This window comes from Melitaea cinxia, chromosome 11, assembly GCF_905220565.1.
Source record: "Melitaea cinxia chromosome 11, ilMelCinx1.1, whole genome shotgun sequence".
In the NCBI taxonomy this organism is placed as follows: Eukaryota; Metazoa; Arthropoda; class Insecta; order Lepidoptera; family Nymphalidae; genus Melitaea; species Melitaea cinxia.
The window spans coordinates 2,624,260-2,648,040 of NC_059404.1; the positions used below are offsets into that span (position 1 = coordinate 2,624,260).

General features: G+C 37.1%; 2 protein-coding genes across 2 annotated transcripts; both read right to left on the minus strand.

Annotated features, from left to right (window-relative positions):
- Positions 1-5,086: 5,086 nt before the first annotated feature.
- Positions 5,087-8,248, minus strand: LOC123657730 (peroxisomal membrane protein 11C-like). The gene is made up of 4 exons (XM_045593245.1): positions 8,192-8,248; positions 7,573-7,737; positions 6,618-6,802; positions 5,087-5,345 (listed from the first exon to the last, which is right to left on the minus strand). Exons 1-4 carry the CDS (start codon positions 8,246-8,248, stop codon positions 5,087-5,089), a joined length of 666 nt encoding a protein of 221 aa, XP_045449201.1.
- Positions 8,249-11,879: 3,631 nt separating this feature from the next.
- Positions 11,880-23,596, minus strand: LOC123657994 (peroxisomal membrane protein 11C-like). Its single transcript, XM_045593472.1, has 4 exons — positions 23,537-23,596; positions 23,017-23,181; positions 21,685-21,872; positions 11,880-12,172 (listed from the first exon to the last, which is right to left on the minus strand). The coding sequence occupies exons 1-4, from the start codon at positions 23,594-23,596 to the stop codon at positions 11,899-11,901; spliced, it is 687 nt and encodes a 228-aa protein (XP_045449428.1). The 3' UTR covers positions 11,880-11,898.
- Between the last annotated feature and the right edge of the window lie 185 nt (positions 23,597-23,781).

The window sequence follows — 23,781 nt, forward strand, 5'->3', positions numbered from 1 at the left end:
ATTGTTATAAAAAAATTAAAAAAGCTTCGTAATAATGTATTTCCAACGATACACCAGGTTTGGCAACAGTGGGTGCGCGACTGCTCATGTCAAAGCCGGCGCGCATGCGCGGCGGCGCTGGCGTCGCTCACTGCTTTGGACAGCTTCGCGACACTGGCAGATGCGCTTGCGCAGGCTGTCATGAGCGAGACGGGTAACTGTTTGACATTTAGTGAACAATGAGTCACGATATATTTTTTTTAGTAATTTCTCAATTAAAAATAACAAAAATTACTAATATCTACACTACTCTCGAGTCTCACAGTCGTCAAATTCATTTTTTAACGTCACCTATCTAAGAACACTTGGGTTATCAAACAGAAGCTAACGATATCTTAATTACGTCAATGATGTAAAAAAGACTATTACATGCATACATACAAGACACGCGAAAAACATAGCCTTTGTATCTTTGTACTGCTGGACACTTTTTGTACTTTATCCACATTATTGTTGATAATTTTTCATACAAGTGAGTGTATGTTTTTAATGAGAATTAAATATTGTTTAAACCCGAAACCCGCGTCCGTCCGCCAGAGCCAGCGGACTGGCGGGAGCTGAGCGCGCAGTGGGGCGCGTGCGCGTGGCGCGCCGACGAGCTCGTGGCGCGCGGCCGCCTGCACGCCGCCTACGCCGCGCTGCTGGCGCACGCGCACTCGCGCGACCTGCTGCGCCGCGCCTGCCGGCGGCTGCGGGCGCTGGAGATCGACTTGTGAGTGCGGCCTGGCAGTGTTGAGTCCGCTCCTTAAACACTCCGTCACATATTCACGATTATTACATTGTGAATGAAACGTCTTTTAATTGTAACGCTTCATAAGTAAAATTAACATTTTGAAGTATGTATAAACTCTTTACGCACGCTTGACTTGGGGAGTGAGCTGGTGAATGGGTGACGAGAACGTTACGAAAAGTATGATCGGGCGAATCGAACGGAAGTCGAGAGGGAGGCATAAATTAGTGAAGATAGAAAGAAAGAGAGTTAAGTTTCGTAAGTTTTACTTCAGTTGTGTGGTCTAAAGCACATTTTTTTTATTTATATATATTTGAATAATAAATTCTTAAAAAAATGATTTAATTAAAAAGAAAATAAAAAATGCTTAACGGTAATGTATAATATTAAATACAATTTTTTTTTTAATTTATTCAATTTCAGTGTTCAGAACGAAGTGATCATATCCGTCTGGATCTGCGTCGCGTGTCGCGTGGCGACGGCGGGGGCGGTGCAGGTGGGCGAGGCGGGACATGTAGGCGGGGCGGCACAGGTGGGCGGGCCGGAACAAGTAGATGAGTGCGCAGAAGCGGCGCGAGAGCTGCTTTCGAATTGGGCGGAGCGACGCCGCTCGCTACTACAGGTCGTCACACTGCAGTCCGCATCTGGCTGCCCCACAGCGCTGTGAGATATTAACATTTATATTTATTTATATATCATCTGTTTATATAGGGTTATAAGCGAAAGGAACACTTGACCACATACGTTGCATATCATTTCTGAGCAAGTCAAGTTCAGTTGTAAATCTGTCTTATGTTTACACTACTGCTTCTATTTCAGGATTTTTGTGTTGAGCTTAAAAACGGTATATAACATATGGCATGTCTTATCGCTTGTATCCTACCACAAAATATCTATATAAATAGGTAAAGTTTTCAAATTCAAATCATCCTGTATATCGAAGTATCTATGACTATCGAAACACTTGAATTCATACCTTTTGTTAAGTCCGATCCCAAATTGGACATTTTTAGAATAAGAACTTCATTAAAATCTCTTTCTTTAATGAAACGAAGCACACTAAACTATGTTCATCTGCATTGTGTTAAAAATATCATATATGTGACTATATCCTTCACAGACACCAACTACTATGTCGGCTGGCACTATATGTGGTTCACCCAGACGACAGTTCAAGACGCGCGTATGAGTCAGCTCGCAGCGCATGCGCGGCAGCTAGTGGCGCCTCCTTCGCTTCAACCGAACTGCGCATGCGTACAGTTCCACGTCTTGCTTCGCGTTTATACCCCCAGAAGGAACATTACTTCGCACATGAGCTTAGACTAGTACCAGATGAGTAGGAAGCCACCACCTGAACTCTTGACCTGGTCTGGAAGACGGGCATTGAGTAGAGACCCACTCTAGGACCGTCGGCCTGAACTTTCCGTTTACTTTGGAGAAGGTCGTCAAAAGAAAAAAAAAGACTAATACATAAAAGTGGGGTGAATGGAAGTTGTTAATAGCACAATCTTTTCTTTTGACCATCTTCTTCTTCTACTACCGGACTACACCGGATCTAACACCGGACGAGTAGAGAACCACCACTTGAACTCTTGGCCTGGTTTTGAAGAGGAACACTAAACAGTGGCCTACTGTAGGACGGTTGGCCTAGACCCTCATTCTGTTATAGAGAAACTCCATGAGGGAAATAACCGACTAATGGGCGAGTGGAATGGGGAGTTAAAGCATAATCTTCCCTATATAAGATATACATAATACTCATCGAAATACCTTATAAAAATACATGTATTACTCATTACGAGGTACAAAGTGTTACGAGAATTCAAGATTGTAGTGGGTACGTGCCGTTAAAATGGTCTTTTCTCTTCTGACCGAAAAATCAAGTCCTATACTATATACATATCTCATATTTAACTATCCATTATAAACCTTCAAACAAGGCAGAAAAAGTAAGCATGCTAAATAAATATCAAAACTGTAAAATTTCACGAAGTAACAGGTTAATAGGACCTTGATGTAAAGGAGAAAAATGCTCAAATGTTTTTTTTTTGTGTAGGAGAGAACTAAAGAGTGAAATAGGAGAAGAGATAATAATATCTCGCTCTCACGAATTGTGACTATGATAGCCACTTTACGAAGTTTTGTAAGTGTACTACAATTTCTAGCTAATCCTTTGTAGTCAAGATGTCATGTAAGTGTACTGTCACTTCCATCCAAGCGGCCATAGCAAAGATGCTCTATAAATGCATTGTCTCTTCTAGCCAATCGCCTTTAATCAAGATGTCATATGAGTGTACCGTTACTTCTAGCCAATCGATTGTAGTCTGTAGTCAAGATGTCCTGTATGTGTACTGTCACTTCTAGCCAATCGGCCATAGACAAACCTCTATAAATACACTGTTTCTTCTAGCCAATCGACTGTAGTCTAAAGTCAGGATGTTCCGTATTTGTACTGCCACTTCTAGCCAATAGGCTGTAGCCAAGATGTCCTTTAAGTGTACTTTCATTTCTAGCTAATCAGCTGTAGACACCGACAGCAATTACCCGCAGCTAAGCTCTACAAATGAAGTAGTTATGTAAGATAATATGTGATACATATGCGAATGTTTTAATTTTACTTATACTAGATCTCTATTCGCAAATTTTAGACTGAAATTATCCATGTCACTATGAATACTCTTTGAATGAAATGTTATGAGACCATTGTTTGAGAAGCCACTGGCCACTCAGTCATGGGTTTTCCTATTGTAGGGATCAGGATTCCAAAGAAATTTTAACCCAAAGTTTTACAAACAATGGTATATAGGTAATGGGAATAAAGATATTATTAACAATATTTGGAAGGTGTTTGTCGATATAAATATATGTTTATAGAAATCAAGCCGCCTCTTCGACATATGGTGTTTAACAGAATAACACAAATAATGAGCTGTTTGTTTTATTCTGTTCAAATAAAAGATATTTTTAGACTAGATATAGATTGTATATTTCAAATAATTATATTTTTTCTATGTACATTGTTCTTATCTTAAAATGTCTAGCAACAAATTGTATTAGATAATTTTGAAATTTTATCAAAATAAATATTTATGAAAAAATAATATTTTAGTTTTAATTACATTCTTAATCGTGAGTAATCAAATATTATGTTTTAACTAATAAAGTAAGTAAATTTAACATTGTAGGTAAAAAGTCCATATTTTTATTTTTACTTTTGTTGTCATACATTTACAGTTCCAACCCCAAGTTCACGGGCGGGGGAGGGTTAATATAGTTAACGAAATAACAGTCATAATATTTGACGTCAGATATAGAAACAATCATTTTATACTAGGTAACTACTTTAAACTGACAATACTTTTAATTTCAAAATTAGATTTAATTTTAAGCAAAAGTTGTATTATAAATCTTCTAAATATTTCTGTCAAACAATAGGATTTCGTATCTTTGGAAAAATTATCACTTTTATGTATTTAATCAGAAAACTCATATTTATAACATAACGTAATACTATCTTTACGACCACGCCATTAAAATACTTGGATTAAATTCGAGATAACTGAAGCTCGTTTCGGACAAGAGTATTTTCCGAGGCCCGAACGTTTAAATGACAACAAATTTGCAATTATTATGTTTTTATTGTATTTTGTTGCTTTGAATTTTATACGCCAATAATATTTTTATTGTTGATTTTTATTCTAATCGACACATATAAAAGCATTCATTTTGGCAAATAATTTCAACAAGGAGCCAAAAAATTGCAGCATGTCATATCAAAAATAATGACAGGAGAATTTTAATTCAAATTTGAAAAACTATTGCCATCCTCTAAACCAGTGGTGAGCAACGTTTTTAATCAATGTCCCATTGAATGAATCCCCATGAATTTTAATTTTAATTTTTTTTTGTCGGGTCGCACATCAATTAACTCTTATTAATAATTTACGTAACTTTATTTATAATAAATATTAGAATAAAAAAATATAGTACAAATATATACAAATTTTAATGCAAGATAAAAACAAACAAGAAAAGTACAGAAAAACAAATTTACATGAAATTTTTTTATGAGAAATTTGGCACTGTTTTGCCGCATAAACATGCTTAACGGGCCTTAAGCGGCCAGCGGGCCGCGTGTTGTTCATCCTTGTTCTAAACTAATACACATTTTTATCTCGAAAAATAATAATATCTATAATAGAGGAGAAAGCAAAGTAAATATACGTAACTCCTTTCTTTCTGTCTTAAAATTAGGCAACAAATTTAAATTGCTATAAATCTTAACAATATTACTAGCCAATGCTTAAATTAATGACTCTATCGTGGCAACAGTCGTTTCCCGTTATAATGTATAACTAAACCCAGTACAGCAGACAAAGTCGCTATGCCTGCAGCTTGGGTCGTCTGCAGTGATCCGCCCCACAACCAACCTCGAGGCAGCCAGCTTACTGCGTGAATAACGTCCAGTAGGAGCTTCGTAGTGGTCAACGAGGCTTGGGTGAACCTAGCCTGGGCGCATTTTGGCTTATTTGGTCTTTTTAATTCTCGAGCAGATATTTGTAAAGCTCTAATGGACCTGCGGATACGAAAATTAATTTTTAAATGATGACAAACCATTTTATTTAATGACTAAATAGGATGGTTTAGTAGGGACTAGTGTAGGTCAAAATAAATCAAAATCAAAATAAAATAAATAAATTAATAGGAAACGTCTACGTCACAAAATTGTAAATGTAAAGTATTTACTTAAAATGTTAGTAAAGGTTACGTAAGCAAGGTTTTGTTTATATAAATATATAGGAACAAATAAATTGGTACCTGTGGAAAATACCCCAAGAACACAATTCAACTTGGGAACAGTATTATTGAAGTAAAGATTCTTAACGCACGCTTGATTTGGGGAGTAAGCTGGTGAATGTCTGACGAGAGCATTACAAAAAGTGTGACCGGGCAAGGCGAACTGAAGTTGATAGGGAGATATTAGTTGTTGAAGATAGAAAGAGAGAGAGTTACGTTTCGCTTATTAGTTTATGGACAGTTAAAGAAGTTTTACTTCAGTCGTGTGGTCTAGTTCGCAAACTCGTTTTTTTTTAGTATGAAATTCTGTGACTGTAACGTTGAAATACTGGAATAGTACAAGTCAAGCTGCTATAGATTTTAGTACGATATTTCCTGCTGTCCGTCTCCTTTTTATCTAATAGCCAGTAGCGCGTGCTAGGATACGTTATCTTTGATCTTGATGGATAACTTAACGTGGCTTAAGATTATGAATTCATCACAAGAATCTATTGATAATTTGATACATCTCTTATGTTCAAGTTAGGTGCCTACGCTTTAGTTAAGTTTTTTGATTGATTGAATCAGCTTTTAACAACCTATATGCGGGGCCAGGCCTCTTTCTCCATAATGGAGGAGGATTGTAGTTTAATTATATTAAAATATAGTGAAGTAAACACTTGAAATGAACTCTTGAGCTAGCACTGTTGTTTAAAATTAAATGACAAATAAGTCAAACATTATTATAGGTAAACTAGCTGACTCCGCAAACGTTGTTTTGCCATGTATGTTATTAACCCCCTTATTCCCCCCCCCCCTTATAAATTAGGGGGATGAAAAATAGATGTTGTTCGATTCGCAGACCTACCCAATATGCACACAAAATTTCATGAGAATCAAGCCGTTTCAGAGGAGTTTAACTACTTACAAACACCGCGACACGAGAATTTTATATATTAGATTAAAATATCTTGTCGTAGTATTAAGAATAAATTAAAGTAAGTCCAAAATCTTAAATTTATTTTCGTGTTAATGTCTTTTTTTAAACTATAGTTAAAGTCAATTTTAATACCTGATAAATCCAATGAACGCATATAACGACCAGAATAGCTTATGCGCGGTCCTAACTTTGTACGCTTTTTCTTCATCCAGTACTAATACCCCTGAGTCAAGTAAAAATACTAGTTTCTCAGCCTGCAAGTATGCGAGCGTGAACAGACCATTTGATACGCCCAGAGAACCCCAAAACGGACCATCCTGTACAAGAAAGACGTAATCAGTAAACGTTTGAAATAAATTCACTACCCTATGGAAAAAATCTCATAAAACATGGACAAATGCAGACCAAATTCTCATACAGGGTAGATATGATAGATTCTTATAACTCGGTATAAGAATTTGGTCTGCAGAGATTATTTCCATAGGGTAAGCCTATTTTTTCTAAAAATCTTGAGAAGTGTAAGATGTATAAGACCTCTAGAGAAAAAAATTTGAACGAACATATGACACTTCGAATCTGGCTTATCTGGCTATGAATAAGGCTATCTTATCTTGACTATTACAAAAATGTCAAAGATCTACTAGGAAAATTTGCCATGTTTCTAGCAATCCAGATGAGATCAGTAGAGTTAAGCTTAACAAACTTCGCCTTAATAAAGGCGTCTACACTACCATACTTTCCTTTGCTTCAGCCTGTAATATCCCACTACTGGGCGTAGGCCTCTTTCCCCATGTAGGAGAAGGGTCAGAGCTTAATCCACCACGCTGCTCCAATGCGGGTTGCCGGATATATTCCCTACTATAAGTAACGATTGCTATCAGGTGTACATGATAACAACCGGGACCGACGGCTTAACGTGCTCTGAGACCCACAAGGACTGACACACAAACACCCAGACCACGGCAAACGCCAATACAAATGTTTGTCATGTGCGGGGATCGAATCCGCAACCGCCAGTTGCGCTAACGCGGCGTCTACTTTCCTTTACAATGTTAAAAAAGTATGTTTAATGTGACTTTTACTTTACCTGTTTTCCAAGTCCATAATTGATAAAGTTTTTCAGCACAGCAGCATCATCGAAAAGCCTTAGAGCAGCTCGCGCGCTCGCAAGCTTTGCACTCGCTGTCAGGAGGTTTTGTCGCTTTGAAGTCGCGCCCCATAGCTTTAGTATGTAGCTAGTAAGAGATACCACCTGTACAACAGAAGTTTTATTTTATATCATTGACTTTCTGCTGAGTGAACATTTACCCTTCCTCCTTTCTTAATATCGGGAAAGTGTGAAGAGTCCCAGTTCATACTAAGAACTCATTACAAAGACTTTTTGGGGTCACTTTTGATTGTAGAATTCAAACCAGAAAAAAAAACATAGGTAGATACTTTTTTTTACTGTGGACATAAAAGAACCTATTACAGATTTTTCACAAGCATTGCATACATATCCGTCAACTGTAAGGGTCAACGTGTTGCATAAAACTCGATTTATTCTACATAAGAAAACACGTCTATCTCCACTAACATTAATGTGTTCTGACAAAACTTATCTAGTAAATATTTATCTAAATACGCTAGTCGAATATATGCACCTTCGGTTTAGTTTATTTAAATTTGATTAGAATTAGATAAATTAATTATATATGTTTACTTACTTTATCGCGATTGCCATAAGTCTGCAATAAATTAGAAATTTCGTCGACCACATCCATGTTTGGGTATTTTAAATTATCACAAGTAATACACGACTTTCAGAACTGATGTACGGAAACTAATAAAATATTCAAGACGAAAAGCATTATCATTCGTTTCAGATTAGATAATAATTTAAGTGATAAGTAATCAGAGAGATCTGAACGTATACGTATTAGTGCAAAAACAAAATAAAAATAATTAAGCTTCTGATCTGGCCTATCTAATAAACTTAAATCATATTTACTACTTGACGACTTATCGGTGGAGTGGCTCCGCAACTGGTCGTGTGCTAATAGTCGCGGGTTCGATAAGCTATACACGTTTATCGTGATAGTGGAATTAATGTTTGTATTAGATGTATTTCTGGACGCTCAACACAGGGTTGAAATCTTAACATTGGCTGTAAGGAATTTATATATTTATATTGACATGTATATCGATTTTCTCATCAGCATTCTCAGCGTTTATCACTCATCTGATGCGATACAATAAAAGACTAAAATATAATAACTAACGAATAATTGTTTCCTCGTCTTTGTACCTTAAGTAACTATTGAAAGACCCAGGAATTTAGGCTAAAAGACATTTAGCCCGAATGGGGAAGTACAATCAACCTTATAGAAAATCACACTTGAACTATACCTACTGTTCTTGGCATAATGTGTTGCATTTCACTGGTGAGAAAGGTCCTGGTGAGGATAGAGGGTAAGGTCGACAACGCGCTTGGAACCTTTCTGATATCGCAGACATCTATAAGCTACGGTCATTACTTACCATATATTACCATATACACGTGGACCATAAGCTTCTTTACTACCTCTATAGTATAAAAAAGGAACAGACAATTGTCCACGGTTAAACCAATATTTTCATTTAGTAAGAATAGAAATCGCCGCGCCGCGTTGGCGCAACGGTTACAGCCATGGATTGTACCTGTTGCGTTGGCGGTTGCGGGTTCGATCCCCGCACATGAAAAACATTTGTATTGGCGTTTGCCGTGATCTGGATGTTTGTGTGTCAGTCCTTGTGGGTCTCCCCACCGTGCCTCGGAGAGCACGTTAAGCCGTCGGTCCCGGTTGTTATCAAGTACACCTGATAGCGATCGTTACTCATAGTAGGGAATATATCCGCCAACCCGCATTGGAGCAGCGTGGTGGATTAAGCTCTGATCCTTCTCCTACATGGGGAAAGAGGCCTATGCCCAGTAGTGGGATATTACAGGCTGAAGCGTTTAAGAATAGAAATCGCTCTGGAACCAAACATCTTTAAAACATCGAAACAACAAAGTTAATTTTATTTTATTTTTAAAGATAGTCCCATAATTTATAACATTAAATAAATAAACGTTTCACCCACTCTTTCCTGTATCCGGAAAGATGTATATGGTCATTACAAATGTTTGTCATGTGCGGGGATAGAATCCTCCACCGCAAGCGCAGCAGCCAGTGCTGTGACCGCTATGGCAATGCGTCATCATTCAAAATTAAAAGTCAAATTATGTGTATTTTGATTTGATATTTATTGTTTTCCCCTTGAGTAAGACGACCTCATAGAAATTATGGTGACGAAGTTATGTATAAGGTTTCAATAAAATAAATAGTTATAAATTCACATAATTAAATATCAAATAAAGTTTACGTATTAAGATAATTACGTGCATTAATTATAAATTGATATTAATTACCTAGAAGTTCAATTTAAAAGTATTTAAAGTTACAAGAATATTTTGAAAAAATTTAAATCGTTTTCTTTAATTCGGTTTATACACTCCATTTTCACGATACAATCATTTAAAATTTAAGGTAAAAAAGGATGTGAATAAAAAAAAAATTCTCAATAATATTTTATTTTATATACAACAAAATTTTATAAAAAGAAGTGTGTGTGTAATTCACACACGGCAGAAGTGAAACTTCTGAATAGTAGTCGATACATTTTTATTTCGCCGAGAATATAAAATACTGTGTAATGAATTCCCATTCTCTTCTGTACATTTGTGTTTGTTTCTTTACCGTGACACTATTTCGTTTCATCAAGTTTCAAATCACAACGATTCTAAAGAAGTTATACTTCAAAACTTTTATTCAATTCTATTAACATTTTTTCCAATTCAATTTCAAAAATCACTATAAAAACTTAACTATGCTTAGTCATTATCTCAATACAAAACATAAAAAATGACTTACAAAATTGCACATCTCGCGTAACTAAAAACCGTAAAACGACTTATAAATTAAACTATAGTAGGTTTAACCTTCCCTCCCAATGCTATGTCAATACTTTTCATTAGAGTAATGTAAATTACATGCTTTTAATATTGCTTCTTTTAAAAATATACAATTCCTGTTTAAAATATATAAAAAAAACGAGTGTGCTTTAGACCACAAGACTGCATTAAAACTTTTTTAGCAATAGGCCTGCACAATAGGTCTGCACCAGGCTATGGGAGAAAGATAGAAAGAAAATGTGTGCTCGCAGCTCTCTCTTGCTCCGTTCGCCACACTTGATCACACTTTTCGTAACGCTCTCGTCACGCATTCACCAGCTTACTCCCCAAGCTATGCGTGCGTAAAGAAGTTTTACTTCGAAAATCCTCAAATTATTATACAGATGTATAATATTACAATACATTAGATCAATGTAGTTGTGACGAACTTTTATTTTGCAAATTTGTTGACTATACTAATATTATAAACTAGCTGACCCGGCGAACTTCGTATCGCCTAACAGTGACTTTTAAGTATTATCACAAATCTTTTGTATGGGAGTATAGAAAAGTGTTGTTTTTAGACTTTTTCAGGAAATTTAATTTTTTTTTTTTTAATTTTTCTCTCCGTAAGAACCATCCTCGTACTTCAAGGAATATTTAAAAAAAGAATTAGCGAAATCGGTCCAACCGTTCTCGAGTTTTGCGCTTAGCAACACATTCAGCGACTCATTTTTATATTATAGATGGACTACTCGTAAGAAATTAAAAAATCCTTTTGTGTCGGATAGCCCATTTTAACGAGGAAGGCTATTTTTTTCCTCAAATTAACGCGTGTGAACCCGCGGGGTACAGCTAGTAATGTTATATAATTATAAAACATTGTTATGTTAAACCAAATCATTTCACCACATTTTATAGACTTATATTTACATACACCGGTTCTAAACAATTATTTTAGAAAGAAATTCGTATCATTCCATTAATTCGTTAAAAATCATTTATTTATTGATACACGGTAATTTGTACTTAATTTTTTAAATCACCCGTACATTGTTCAATTTACATAATAAACACACATAAATATAAAAACATAACTACATCACGTTTTACGTGAGAATAAAACCTATTCCGTAGGAACACATAAATTTAAAATTTGAATGCATAAAAAAAAATCAAAATCACTGGATCATGGAAGAATTTACATAATTAATTTCACATTATAACTATAATAGTTACAATAACCGCATTTATACTTCTATACTATATAGAAGAAAGATTAGATTTTTCTTTGTTCTTAATAGAACTCTAAAAGATTTTTTTTTTCACCAGTACAACTCAAGGTTATCACTGAGACACAGACTATATGTTAACGGAAGAAGTCAAAATCGTTTAAACCGCGCAGGCGAAGTCACGGGCAGAAAGTTATTATACAAAAATTGTAGATTCCTATGATATTTATTACTTTAGAAGTCGTTTCCTAGCGAAGTATAACGCTATACCAATGACAGACGATACAGTAGCTATCGCCGATACTTTTGTACCCCCAATTTTCTCCCCCCACAAACAACCAGAAGGAAGGCAGCTGACTGCGTGTGTGATATCAAGACACAGTTTCCCGGCTGTGACCGCTTGGATCATAAGTCTGGTGTCGAGATTCTTTCTCGCCTCGCAAGCGTCGTCTGCGCTGAGGCAATCTCTACTCCACCAGCTGTGTCGAATTGAACGGATTGTTCTGGAATTTAAAAAGAGTTATTATTTTTTTATAAATTATTATGTTACTATATAGTCTTATCGTTGTCGTGTGTACTTTGATTTTAAATGAAAAGTAATGTTATCAAGTCTTATCAATAAATAAAATCATCTATTGAAGAGATTTTTCTGTTGCAGAATTTGGTATGAAAACATATTTTACTATATGACCATTACATAATTATGGACCAAATTATTGTTTACAAACACATCACAAGCAATTTTAATAATACCTAATACTCGTATGTATAAAAATATATTAAAAACAATGTTTAATTGGAAATAGATACGAAACAATTACAGTAAAAAACGGCGTAAGAACTCTACTACAAATAAAAGTTGTAATTTTTACATTTACATAAATTTCCATAAAACAGTAGGAAGGGGGAAAGAACGTATTTAAAATTTAAATTTATATTTATAGCGCGTAATACTTCGTCGACAAGTTCGTGCATGCGCGGTCCCTCTCCCCCCTGCACCTCCCGCGGTAGACGCCGGCGCATCCCGGCTCGGTTGTTAGAGTAGTCAGTGAGGGAATCGTCGAGTCAGAGAACAGTCGTGTGCGCGGAATAAACGTCTGTACGTAGAAGTGAGCCTGCAACCGCGCTACGTCTCGCATGTGTTCCGCTGACGTCCGCCACTCCGCTCGCGACCGTTATTCTTTTTTTTTTAATATAATAAAATAGTAATTTGCTAATTACTGAGTTGTAAATGATTGCCCTATAAAATGGCAGCCCAACGTGAGGTCCGAATGTGAAAAGTCGTGTACCTATAGGATGATGCAATCATTTTTAAATAATAACTCATGTGATAGTGTTTGTGAATTGCGTCGCGAGTCGAACTGAAACTTAACATTATTAGTATATACGGTTAAATAACAACAAGTTACGTGCTATTTGCTACATAAGTTTGTTAAATATTATTATTTTGTCATATTGTATAATAATATATTCTTCGCTAAAGAGTTTTGTGTAATCGTTGTTAGCACGTAGATACTTATGTTAATACATACACCGTTGTATAAATTCTTATTAAAGAACTGTCTAAAGGGTTTTAATTAATAATAAGTTTTGTTTGCTACGATTAGATCCATGATAATATTATTAGTTTGTTATATTGGATAAAAGTATCGAAGTATTTGTGTAAATCGTTGTTAGTACTTACGTTAATACATACGCTGTTGTATAAAATTTAATTTCAGTACTGTTTAGAAAGGTTTTAATAATAAGTTTTGTTTGTAGTAGATTCATGATATTATTAGTTTGTTGTATTGGATAATAGTATCTATCAAAGTATTTTGTGTAACTATTAAATTGCGTATAGATATAACGCTGTTGCATAGAATTTAATTTTGTTAAGTAATGTATAAGTTTTGAATAATAATAATACTACTAAGCGTTCTGAATAATTATAGATGTGTCGCTTAGGTACTACTTATTCTTATAATATTATTATTCTGTTAGAATATTTGGTGTAAGTATAATGAATAGCGAATTATTATATTGTGTGTAAGATATAAGAAATAGAATCATTTGTTTTGTGTGGTAATAATACAAGCTTCATTTGTATTGTTTAGTACTGACTTTTATATAGCTATAGTAAGTGTTTTAGTGTAGGATAAAGTGATAGGTATAAACGTTTTTATTAAGTGACTTGAACTAAAACAGTTTTAATAGTGCGTGACATGCGTGTTGATATTACATCACTATGGTGCTTACACGGTCGCGAGCAAATAGTAACGAGACTCAGAGGGCACCACAGCAAAATGCTGGAGAGCACAGGGCTCTCTCGCCAGCGGCGTCGGATGCGCCGCCGTCTCCGCCTACTGGCCTGGACGAGGCCTGCTCCACTGCGCCGTATGCGCAGTCACCGTCGTCGGCATCACACATGCAAGCACCCGGTAGCCAAGTGGTAATGTCAGATCAGCAGCTGGCGCAGATATTAGGATTGCTGCGCGCGCCAACTACTTCACCATTGGTAACCGCTGTATCAGGTAACTTTGCTTCTTGTTCTTCGCGCTTCGATGGCGGAAAAGGCAGTGATGTACTCGCTTTTATTGATGCAATAGAGACATATAAGGAATGTGTGAATATGGATGATAATATCGCCTTGCGAGGCCTTCCTATTCTGCTAACGGATCTTGCCGCAACGTGGTGGCAAGGGGTAAAACCTACCACGCAAACTTGGCAAGAGGCAATAGAGCTCCTTAAACAAACATTTGGTCCTCAATTACCACCACATAAAATTTATCGGAAAATTTTTAGTAAAGAGCAAACTCAGGAGCCTACTGACATATTTATTTGTAATATTAGAGCCCTATTTGCACAATTGCCTCCTTCGCATTTGACTGAAGAAGTTCAATTGGATATGGTATACGGTCTCCTTAGTAAACGGATTCGAGAAAAGGTACCACGAAGTTCTTTCACGTCTTTTTCCGAGTTATTGTCGCAGGCTAGACGGTTAGAAGAGTTAATGGATGAGAGTCGAGTCGAAGTCAATCGACCTAATCTGTCGCACAGTCAAAGATCAAAAGTTGCGTACAGTCAGAGACAGTGTATTACACCTGCCTCTTCTTCTTCCGAGTCTAATGAACCAGTTAAGGTACCAGTGATAAATAGAAATAAGTGTTCCTATTGTAAACGATTTGGACATAATAAAGACGCTTGTGAGAAGCTGTCGTATAAAAATCAGCAAAATAAAAAGGAGTCGATACCCCAGTTGACTTGTTTTGGATGTGGTGCACCGGGAGTGATTCGTTCCAATTGCGCCACGTGTAAAGGGAATAAACCAGTGGCGTCAACTAGTAGTGACTTTCATTCGGTTTCGGCGAGTGTGGACTCTATGGATTCGCGTGTGCGCCCAGTGATTAGTATAGGTATTTATGGCGCTAGTGGTAAAGTGTTAGTAGACACTGGTGCAAAACATTGTGTAGGAAGTATTAGCCTTAGAGCCCTTTTAATTAAGAATAGACATAAGTTAGATATTGTTCATACTGAACTTAGATATGCGGATGGTCGTGCATGTGCACAAAACGTTGAAGTGGCGCACGTCCGCGTAACATTGAGAGGGATAACGTTAGGTGTAGATTTTATTATGCTTCCTAATGCGACGGAAACTTTGTTAGGTATGAATTTTATACAAGACATTGGCATGGTTTTAGATTTTCAGCGCGGTATTTGGTATTTGAGATGCGATCAGACGCCCCAACCCATTGAATATGAGTGTAAGTCTTCGCCGCCTATTAATTGCTCTTCTTTAGGTCTTCGCGACGACGAAGGTTCCCACCTAAGCTTAGAGCAACGGCAGCGGCTCTCCGATCTCTTGAATGTCCATGAAGACATTTTTACTCCAGGGGGAGGACCGACTTCATTTGCTATGCACCGTATAGACACAGGGGATGCGGCGCCAGTTACTAGCCCTCCGTACCGTGTTTCGCCGGCCAAGAAGGAAATGATCCGTAGAGAAATAGAAGCTATGCTTGAAGATGGCATTATTGAAGATGCAGAGTCAGAGTGGGCATCGCCCGTGGTGTTAATACCCAAGAAAAATGGTGAGGTAAGATTCTGCGTAGATTACCGTAAGTTAAATAATGTAACCCGTACTGATAAGTACCCACTTCCCGTTATCGACGAATTATTGCAGAGTACCAAAGCGGACTGTGTAATGTCTACTATAGATTTGAAGGCAGGTTATTGGCAGACCATGGTTGCTCCAGAAGATCGTCATAAGACGGCTTTTACAACTCCGTTTGGGACCTTTCAATTTCGCCGCATGCCTTTTGGCTTAAAGAATGCTCCGGCGACGTTCCAACGTTTAATAGACCGGATGCGGTCCGGCCTTAATAACATTTGTGTATTGGCTTATCTGGATGACATTTTGGTGATCTCGCCAAATTTGGATCAGCACCTACGTGATCTTCAACAGGTGTTTGATCGTCTTCGTCTGTTTAACCTGAAAGCAAACAGAAGTAAGTGTGTTTTTGCTAGAGACAGGGTTACTTACCTGGGGCATGTTGTTTCTTCCCATGGCATTGAGCCCGACCCGCAGAAAGTTGAAGCCGTGATCAGCATGAAGCCTCCGACTAACGTTAAAGAGTTAAAAACGTTTTTACAAACCTGTTCTTGGTTCCGCAAGTTCATTCCGCAGTTTTCGGATGTGGCGCGATGTCTCACCGATTTGACAAAGAAGTCAAGACGCTGGCAATGGGGGGAGAGTGAGCAACGAGCTTTTGAGGAGCTTAAATTACGGCTTACCACAAGTCCCATTCTTAGACAGCCAGACTTTGAAAAACCTTTCGTCCTCCGAACTGACGCTAGTGCGTATGCATTAGGGGCTGTCCTTGTGCAAGGTGAAGACACTCAGGACGAGAGACCCATTGAGTATGCGAGCAGATTGCTAACCTCTGCCGAACGCAATTATCATACGACAGAGCGGGAAGCTCTGGCGGTTGTATGGGCTTTGGAGAAGTTTAGAGGATACGTCGAAGGATCTCCGGTGAAAATAGCCACCGATCACCAACCTCTGAAGTGGCTGCTTTCCCTGAAGACTCCAAGTGGTCGTCTGGCGCGATGGGCCCTGAAAATACAATCTTATAATCTAAAGGTAGAATACACACCTGGTAAAGTGAATGTGGTGGCTGATACCTTAAGTCGTCCGGTTCGTCAGCTTGATGAAGATAAGGCCACCACCTGCAACATCTGTCCAATTTCAGTAGACTTACCTCATCGTAGTTCCGAAGATTTACGGACAGCTCAACTCGAAGACCCTGAAGTAAAGAAAATACTTACGGCTTTTGAAGACGATGATGATGCTGCTGCGCGATGGGCAGATCGTGGTTACTATGTAACGCAAGGTGTTTTATTTCGCTTTGATCCATATGGGGAGTCTGAAGAACCACAATTAGTAGTACCAGAGGCAATGCGGGACGAGATCATGAAGGAGTTCCATGATGCCCCAACCGCTGGCCATTTAGGTGTGGAACGTACCCTAAAGAGGATTAAGGACAGATTCTATTTTACAAATATGAGATCATATGTTACTAATTACTTAAAAGCGTGTGAACTGTGTCAAAAGTTCAAACCAACCAATTTAAAGCCGGCTGGCCTGTTACAGACTCCTGTTCCGCAGCAACGCTTCGAAGTCCTCGCTATGGACTTGTTCGGTCCCTTACCCGAAGGAAGTAAAGGCGAGAAGTGGATTTTCTTAGTCGAAGATACTGCGAGTAGATGGGTAGAGCTGTTCCCATTGGTCGAGGCCAACGCCGAGAACTGTGCCAGAACGCTTATCGAAGAAGTGTTCATGCGCTACGGTTTCCCAAGACGAATTATCTCGGACAACGGTCCACAATTCGTATCTGCAGTAATGCAGAAGGCTATGCACGTTTTAGGAATACAACAAAATTTATCTCCGGTCTACCACCCGGAATGTAACCCCGCAGAGCGAAAGAACCGGGATATGAAACAGATGTTGGCCATGCTCGTAGACCCGGAGCACCGTCGATGGCCTGAAGTCTTACCGGCGGTGCGCTTCGCGCTGAATACGGCGCCTAACCACGGCACCGGACACTCGGCTGCCTACCTTACTTTTGCGCGTGAGTTCCGGTCTCCAGTGGATATAGTCAACGATTTGCGTACAATTGTTGATCAGGAAAACTACGTGCCTCAAATAACGCCTTACCTCCGGACCTTTGCACACCGCCTTCAGGAAGTGAGATGGCGAGTTGAACGTCAGCAAGAAGTTCGCAAGGAGGCCACTGATAAACACCGCCGTCCCGGCCCTACGTATGAGGAGGGTGACCTCGTCCTTGTGGAGAACCATCGTGTTAGTCAAGCAGCCAAAGGGTTTAGTAGTAAATTTGCTCCTAGGCGTGAGGGTCCCTATCGGGTCAGCAAACAAGCTTCTCCTACCACTTACGAGGTTGTAGATAAAGAACACACACCACGTGGCAAATACCATGTCAGCCTTCTGTCACCTTATGTTGGGAATACCGACGTGGTCGTCCACAGTCGTAAGAAGGGACGGCCACGAACCAAATCGACAGGTCCCAAGCCAGCCTCCATTGTTCCTGCTGGCTTGGAGGGGGAGGATATAGCGCGTAATACTTCGTCGACAAGTTCGTGCATGCGCGGTCCCTCTCCCCCCTGCACCTCCCGCGGTAGACGCCGGCGCATCCCGGCTCGGTTGTTAGAGTAGTCAGTGAGGGAATCGTCGAGTCAGAGAACAGTCGTGTGCGCGGAATAAACGTCTGTACGTAGAAGTGAGCCTGCAACCGCGCTACGTCTCGCATGTGTTCCGCTGACGTCCGCCACTCCGCTCGCGACCGTTATTCTTTTTTTTTTAATATAATAAAATAGTAATTTGCTAATTACTGAGTTGTAAATGATTGCCCTATATATTTAAATATAATGACATACTCGTACAATTTTATTTAAAAAATTACAATGTATTGTAAGGGACATACTCTAAAATCTTATTTTAATGTTAAACTTCTTTATGTGGATTTATATGTGGATGTATTTATAATACAGTATTTTCTCTCTTTGACTTTTTTTCTTTTAGCTATAAGATAAAAACGATCTTTACGGATCTTTTAATGTTCATACAAATATTCCTTTAGGAAACTGCTTAACTATATCTAGTATCTCCTTGACAGTGACTCCTTGCTGTGTGAAAGTAACTTGATTACCTTGCATTCATCACACAAAGAGACGTGTCGTAGATAATAATAACAAAAAATTGGTATATTTTCAATAATTTATCTAAAACAAAAATTACTTGATTTATTGAAAAGCAAAAAATATTTAACTACATATATGGAGCAATTTGCTATGTTTGAAGAAAATTGCAAAAACTTCAAATAATTTATATAATACATAATTATTACAATGATGTCACGGTTACTTTGATGAACCCGGAAAGTATAATTAAGAGTCATTAAAAGAGTATCATTTTAAAATTATATAAATTAAAAAAAGCAAAAAAATAAATTACAAAATGAGTAAATGAAGGCTTCACTAATCAGATTATTTAGATAGAATGTATCAGTGTTCCTCTAGTATATTATGTATGTATCTATATCTATCTATCTATACATCTATCTATCTATCTATAATATATATAAACGCGAAAGGTCATTCATCACGAAATCTCCGAAACTATAACACTTAGAAACTTGAAATTTGGCAGATAGGTTTCTTATAGAGCGTAGACATCTGCTAAGAACGGATTTTACGAAACTCGACCCCTGAGGGGGTAAAACGGGGGTTGGAAGTTTGTATGAAAGTTCTATGTTTTTGAAGTAAGATGCTTGATATTTAAAATGTATGCTCTATAAATGATGAGAAGGTGTTCAAATAATGTATCTTTAGAAATCAACTCCCTTTTGGGGTTAAAACGAGGGATGTAACGTTGACTCACTAATCACGAAATCTCCGAAACTATAATGCTTACAAACTTGAAATTTAGCAGGTAGGCTCCTTATAGGGCGTAATCTGTTGCTAAGAATGGATTTGACGAAACTCGACCCCTAAGGGGGTAAAATGGGGGTTGGAAGTTTGTATGAAAGTCCCATGTTTTTGAAGTAAGAGACTTGAAATTTAAAATGTATGCTCTATAGATGGTAACAAGGTGCCCAAATAATGTTTCTTAGAAATCAACTCCCTTTTGGGGTTAAAACGGATGTTACGTTGACCCACTCATCACGAAATCTCCGAAACTATAACAGCTACAAATTTGACATTTGGCAGGTAGGTTCCATATAAAGCGTAGTCATATGCTAAGAACTGATTTAATGTAACTCGACCCTTAAAGGGGTAAAACGGGGGTTGGAACTTTGTATGAAAGTCCTATGTTTTTGAAGTAAGAGATTTGAAATTTAAAATGTATGTATAGATAGTAAAAAGGTATCCAAATAATGTATCTTTAGAAATCAACTCCTTTTTGGGGTTAAAACGGGGGATGGTAGGTAGACTCACTCATCACGAAATCTCCGAAACTATAACAGTCACAAACTTGAAATTTGGCAGGTAGGTTACTTATAGGGCGTAGACATTCGCTAAGGACGGATCTTACGAAACTCGACCCCCGAGGGATAAAACGGGGGTTGGAAGTTTGTATGAAAGTCCTTTGTTTTTGAAGTAAGAGATTTGAAATTTAAAATGTATGCTCTATAGGTGGTGAAAAGGTGTCCAAATAATGTATCTTTAGAAATCAACTCCCTTTTGGGGTTAAAACGGGGGATGGTAGGTTGACTCACTCATCACGAAATCTCCGAAACTAAAACAGTCACAAACTTGAAATTTGGCAGCGTAATATATATATAAAAGAGAAAGGTCACTGACTCACTCTTCTCGAGAACTCAAAAACCGCTGGATGGTCCATCCATCCAGGATAGACATAGATGAAATTTGGCAGGGAGGTAGATTATAGTTAGTAGACATCCGCTAAGAACGGATTTTATGATATTCCACCGCTAAGGCGGTTTAATTGGGGTTGATAGTTTCTATGAAACATATAGAGGAGGGTCGGCTTAAAGGAAAATAACCGCGTTTGCAACTCTATGTGTTCAAGAAACATTTATATTGATCACCTTTAAGTAGTACAAAAAAAAAATTTTTTTTACAATATCCAACCTTTACGTTACTAGAATACTTTTTTATTTACCCCTGTCGTCACGGAGTCACGGAGGAGGGTGCGTTACGCTATTCCGTGGCATATATTTACGTAGAACTATATTAAAAACTAAATTGCATGCAGTATATTTTAAACACATTTACACTACAATACTATATTATTACTACATTATTTCATACCACAATTCTGACGAATTCAACGAACCATTTGGTTCGACGCGACGCGCGCTTCACGCGGACGTAGTCGCGGGCAACAGTTAGTGTATTATAAAACAAAGTTCCCAAAAATGTATGTGATCAAGAGAAAGGTTTACGAAACGGTTAAGGCGATTTTGATGAGAGTTGCACTGGAAGTTTGCTGGGAAAACTTTGTAACACACTGATTTCAACGCGGGCGAAGCCACTGGCACAGCTAGACCTATAAACCTTCCTCTCGAATCACTATATTTATTAAAGAAAACCGCATCAAAATCCGTTGCGTAGTTTTAAAGATCTAAGCATACAGACAGCGGGAATCAACTTTGTTTTATACTATGAAGTGATTAACAAGTAAAGGTATTTAGAAAGTTGAAACAGATTCATCTAGAATAGACATAGAGTTTTGATCAAATCATATGATTTTTTTAGCAAGATTAATTTTAAGCAATTGTATGGATAATAAACTGTAAGAACTAGTATTATACTGATAGGCTACAACCTATCGCAAGGATAAACAAAATATTCAAGTAAGGAAGCTCCCAATCACAAATTAGTTTTTGTAAACTTTCAAGATACCAAATACAGATACATATTTTTTTCTATTTTATGATTGGAGTAAAGTAACATTTATGCCAAATTTTTTGTAAATATTATTAGCTATACTTACTGTATTAATGATATATATAAACTTGCTGCCCATAGCGCTGTGCTTAATATTTCAAGTCTGTCCGCTGTCACTGTTGATAGCTTGAGAACGCCCACTTCATTGAGCCAACATGCTTTTTCAACTGGTAGAAAGACTTGGTCGACCATATTTGCAAGCACCCCTAGGAAGGCTGCAATTTTTGTAGATTCCTATGCAAATAAACATACATAGGTATACTTTATATTTTAAAATTTTTATTAGTTTTTGCGCGCGACTTTGTCTGCGTGGAATTTAACAAAAAAGGGATTTTTCAGTTTGCAGAGTTATAAAATAAATAAATTTCTAAAATAATAGTAGCCTAAGTTACTCCTTATAAGATCACCTATCTGTCAGTGAAAGTCCCATAGAATCTGGTCCTGCCATTTCAGAGACTAGCCGGAACAAACAGACAAACAGACAGACAGACAAAAATTGTAACAAAAGTTATTATTATATATGTACCATGTACACATTCATATGCATTTAGTAAAAAGTAATTATCTTAATATTACAAACAGACACTCCAATTTTATTTACTTGTATAGATTATTGTTTATATTCAAACCTCAATTATTAACTTTAGATAATGAGTATGTTTATGTTTCAACATTTTTTACATTTACTGTGAATTATCAATATTTTTTTAAAACCAATGTAATTATTATAATAACAAAGATATGAGAATGTTAATACGTAACTGCATCTGATAAAAAATATTTCAAGATAAGGTAAATCTATTTTATCTAATAAATAAAATTCTCGTGTTGCGGTGTTTGTAGTTAAACTCCTACGAAACGGAATTCTCATGAAATTTGTGTGCATATCGGGTAGGTCTGAGAATTGAACAACATCTATTTTTCATACCCCTAAGTTATAAAGAGGGGGAGGGTTAAGAGGGTTAATAAAATATTATGAAACTTTGTGTGCATATGGGGTACATCTGAGAATCGGCCAACATCTATTTTTCATTCCCCTAAGTTATGAGGGGGGGGGGGAAGGTTAATAAAATATATGGCGAAACAACATGTGCGGGGTCAGCTAGTTATCTTTATAAAATTATAAGTGTATAGAACTAACATAATTCATCTAAATACATCCTTGACTAAAGGTAGCCTATAGCAAGCCATAATGTAAAATTTTATAGCGTACATCAATTCTATATCTTTAAATTATGGAAAGAAATTTTAAAATCAGGACAATGATTTCAAGGTTGATGTACAAGCAAACCAATCTTTCACCTTTAAAGGTTGATGTACAAGCAAACCAATCTTCCACCTTTATATTAGTATTTAAAAAGCCAACAGTGATACTTACATGTCTCCCAAAGCCATAATTATATGTGTGTCTAATCATAGGTATATCATCGAATAGTCGGAGCATCAATCTAGCACTGGAAAGTCGGGAGCCAGCTGCCTGCCATGCCTTCTCCCCTTGTACACAACCATACAATTTGCAAGCATAGCATGCGAGACGGACAACCTATAATATAACATAAAATTTTAGATGTTATAAATTCAAAGTGATCAATCAACATGTAGTTAAAATTTTAAGGAATTCAAAAGAATACTCATATATATTACAGAATTGTAAGATTAAAGAAGAACTATAAATATAAGAGAATTTTTTTAATTAAATTATTTATAATCTGTTTAATTACTTGTTACTAGAGTTTTAATAAACAAAAAAAATATATATATATATACTTTGAGAAATGTTTAATTGGTTCTTAAAAGTGTATTAGGAAATAAAGACTTCATAGATCAACAGGTTATTGACTGATATTTCTAGTACAATACAATTTACATTAAAGCTGCAATATTTCCGCATTATTTACCTTGTCGCGCCCGTTATAACTATCTAATAGTTCACAAATATCGTCCACTAACGATGACATTGTAGCGCAACTAAATACTGTATCTTTATTTCACTGATAACTTATCTAGTGTCACTAAAAAATCTGTAAGTCCAGCACGTGCGAACATGCAGATTATTACTTGATAACTGCTACATTTCCCCATTCTCCAAATCTCCACGACAACTTCGTGGACCTTGATATCGAAAGGATAGCCAACGCACAGC

Bases quoted from the DNA above. Each gene is read 5' to 3' on its own strand.
- LOC123657730 (XM_045593245.1), bottom strand. From the start codon at position 8,248: ATGGATGTGGTCGACGAAATTTCTAATTTATTGCAGACTTATGGCAAT. The intron at 7,738-8,191 runs GTAAGTAAACAT...TCTGTTGTACAG, and splicing joins CTTATGGCAATCGCGATAAA to GTGGTATCTCTTACTAGCTA. The intron at 5,346-6,617 runs GTATTAAAATTG...TCGTATCCGCAG, and splicing joins GCGTTCATTGGATTTATCAG to GTCCATTAGAGCTTTACAAA.
- LOC123657994 (XM_045593472.1), bottom strand. From the start codon at position 23,596: ATGTCATCGTTAGTGGACGATATTTGTGAACTATTAGATAGTTATAAC. The intron at 23,182-23,536 runs GTAAATAATGCG...GTTATATTATAG, and splicing joins GTTATAACGGGCGCGACAAG to GTTGTCCGTCTCGCATGCTA. The intron at 21,873-23,016 runs GTAAGTATCACT...TTATTTGCATAG, and splicing joins ATTATGGCTTTGGGAGACAT to GAATCTACAAAAATTGCAGC.